The sequence below is a fragment of the Octopus bimaculoides genome, chromosome 6 (assembly GCF_001194135.2).
Source record: "Octopus bimaculoides isolate UCB-OBI-ISO-001 chromosome 6, ASM119413v2, whole genome shotgun sequence".
In the NCBI taxonomy this organism is placed as follows: Eukaryota; Metazoa; Mollusca; class Cephalopoda; order Octopoda; family Octopodidae; genus Octopus; species Octopus bimaculoides.
The window spans coordinates 39,004,812-39,007,832 of record NC_068986.1 but is presented as its reverse complement, the minus strand read 5'-3'; the positions used below and the strand labels follow the sequence as shown (position 1 = coordinate 39,007,832).

The 3,021-nt window shown below is 28.5% G+C and overlaps 1 protein-coding gene across 1 annotated transcript in view; it reads left to right on the top strand.

Moving 5' to 3' along the window:
• The window catches only part of LOC106881634 (ras-related protein Rab-7a), a 29,030-nt gene that overhangs the window by 2,067 nt on the left and 23,942 nt on the right, over window positions 1-3,021 (top strand). Inside the window, exon 2 of the mRNA XM_052968456.1 lies at window positions 1,103-1,180. Within this exon, the coding sequence (XP_052824416.1) occupies window positions 1,128-1,180 (53 nt within the window). The 5' untranslated portion in view covers window positions 1,103-1,127. The remainder of the gene's footprint in view (window positions 1-1,102; window positions 1,181-3,021) is intronic.

The window sequence follows — 3,021 nt, the reverse complement described above, 5'->3', positions numbered from 1 at the left end:
ATGTTAAAAAATTCAACTCCTTAGGATACATCATCACTTGTTAATTTTGTATGTCGTATATATATATATATATATATATATATATATAATATATATACACACACCTTACCGATTCATGTTTATAACATTGTATTGCAAGATCTTTTTGTGATCACTTGTAATGTTATTCTGTATATTAATGTTTCAGACCAAATTTAAAATCAATTGTTTATAGTGCATTGCAATTAAGTTATAGTTTTAAAAAAGTTGATTTTTTTTATTATCATTTGTATGGGTTTTATATCCATTTCTCCTACACATTTAAATTTATTGGAAAATATTTCGCTGGCTCTAGCAGCCATTCATTTCTTATCAGTGCGTATTAAGATATGTTAATTCAAGATTTCATTTTCAGCTACTTATTACAAGCATGTATTTATTATACACCCTCAATTTACTCTTTAGGTGATTAACACATTGTTTTAAAGATAGTTTATACGATTTTAATGCTATTTTGTAACAGCTTTGTGGAAAATATTGAGAAATATATCCACTGAAAATTATTAATGTGCTTTTACTTTCTGGTAGTTAAGATTATACTATAAAATAATGTCCTCTTTGAAGATTAAATGAAATTGGAGTATCACAAGCTGTTTTCTTTTAATTCCCTGCTAAGGATAAATGTGCTTTTCTTATCTATTGATGATCTCGTGAAGCCATGATTTTGTGAGAATACTGATGTACTTTACACCTTGAAATCGTAAATTAGTAACTGACCGATAACATTTTGTGTTTGCTCTATTAGTCAAAAGTGCTAGTCAAAACTTTGGTGGGCGTCAATCAATGTATGTGTCTTTCAATTTTATTTAAATCACTTTGAAAAATTTGAGTTTGGTTTTCATCTAAAAACGTTATCAATAAGCTTGCTTTTTACACAGTAAAGAGAAAACAACACTTTTTGTTTATGTACCTTCCTTATATATTTTTATATTTCAAAGCAGCCTAAACAGGTTGGTTGATAATTAGCCTATTGAGATCAATATAAAATGTCAGTATATATTTAAAGATGTTTTATTTTCATGCTTTTTTTTTTGATTTAGTTACAATGTTTTTTTTTTTACAGCGAAGTTAGTACAACTTGTAAAATAATGGCATCCAGAAAGAAGGTGCTGCTTAAAGTTATCATTCTTGGAGACAGTGGGTAAGTTATTGCTTTTAATTGTATCATAATCTCCAGTGAATCGCATGAAATTTATTGTAATTAGTAATTGCTTCCTATTTTAGATTATGGCTGTTGTCTTGGTATTTCCCCTATATCATTTTAGTTTATGATCTGCTAGTACATAACTACTTTTCTTAGTTGCAACTTTCACTCGGGTTTTAATAGTAAACGTGAACAAGTCACGTTAATCTGACTGGTTTAAAAAATCCAATATGGAACAATATATTTAAGTTTGCAATAGATATATTCGATATGAGAGAACTTCAATTGTCTTGTATGGATGTTGCTAGAATCAACTCAGACACCAAATTGAATCCTACCTTAGTTTTTATTTTTGTTAAATCCCATTGAGGAACATAATGGATCCATTAACTGAATTGGGCGGGTTCTGGTCCTCTCTTTAAATCCTATTTATTCTATTTCCAATAGTTTCCTTTTATGGCATTCTGTTCTGAATGCTAATGTCTTTTATAAAATTATGTGATCTTTACTCTGCATTAGCTATTCTAATTGTTCGGTGTTATGCAGAGCAAAATTAAGCTGTCACATATCTACAGTAAAAAAACAATTCACTGGATTCTTGGGATATAGTGGTAGATGGAGCTTTATCTGTACTAAACGATCAAGATGTCAGGGTATATGATGGGTGAAGAAATCTAAATTTAGAAAACTTGTTGTCTTTCATGTCATGATAGACTATTGACCAAAAGCAACTTTTTTTTCTTGAACTTCTCATTGTTTGATTTTGAACAGTGCTTTTCTGTTTAAATTTTTTCTCCAAAAAAGGATTAAAAATCCATATGGGTCAATTTTCCACTGCTCTTTACACAATACTTGTAACTTTTGTTGGAAAGTTTGTATGAATGGTAGTTTTACGCTTGTCTTGACACTAAGCTGTATGTTTAAAGCTTATTAATATAGAATCCATTTTTCATTCACTGGTTAGAATAGTTAATGATTCATTATGACTTAAATATAGCTCAAATAAAATAACCATTTATTTTTTTTATTGCTGTTTGAACTTGATTTTATCTTTCCAACTTCATATAAATACCATACATTTGAATCCCCGACTGCAGATTCCATAATAGTCTCTCCCAGATGAGCTTCAACTAACAAATTCAGTATCTTATCTAAAATTTATGGGTGATGTGTTTTAATTTTTATGTTGAAGCAATGAGGACTAAAGTAGCCTATCCAAAGTCTATATTGTACAATGATTAGCTAGCCAGCTTGAACACAGCATAATAAATTGGCTTACTAGAGTTGACTATCATTTTAAATCAATAAAGTGGTAAAATGAAATATTTTAAAACTATTGGTTCAATTAGATTGTGTATTAAAAGGATAGATTGTGTATTAAAAGGATAGGGGTTGCAACTGAGAAAAAAAAATATATTGTTTGCAAAATTTATGTAACATGGAAACCATCAGGCTTCCATTCATGCTTTCATGACTCGGGGTTTCCTATATATAATTATTAAACAAAAACTTATTTACACAAATAGCTCTTCAAAATTTTAAATATGTACTTTTCTAGATGTGGTGGCAGCACTAAAATGCATTTCTTGACATGAGTGTTTATGTAGTTTTGTTATATTTCAGCAGATATTGAAAAACAAAATTTGTCATATACAGAAGTGAAATTTTATAATTGTCTTCCTGTATATGATTTATTCCACACTTGGTACACTTTTAGCCCTAAGGTGTATTGTGTACTTTTCTGGTTTTATACCACAAAATAAATTTGTGTGTGTGTGTATGTATATTTATATATATTTATATATTTATATATATATATATTTATATTTATATATTTA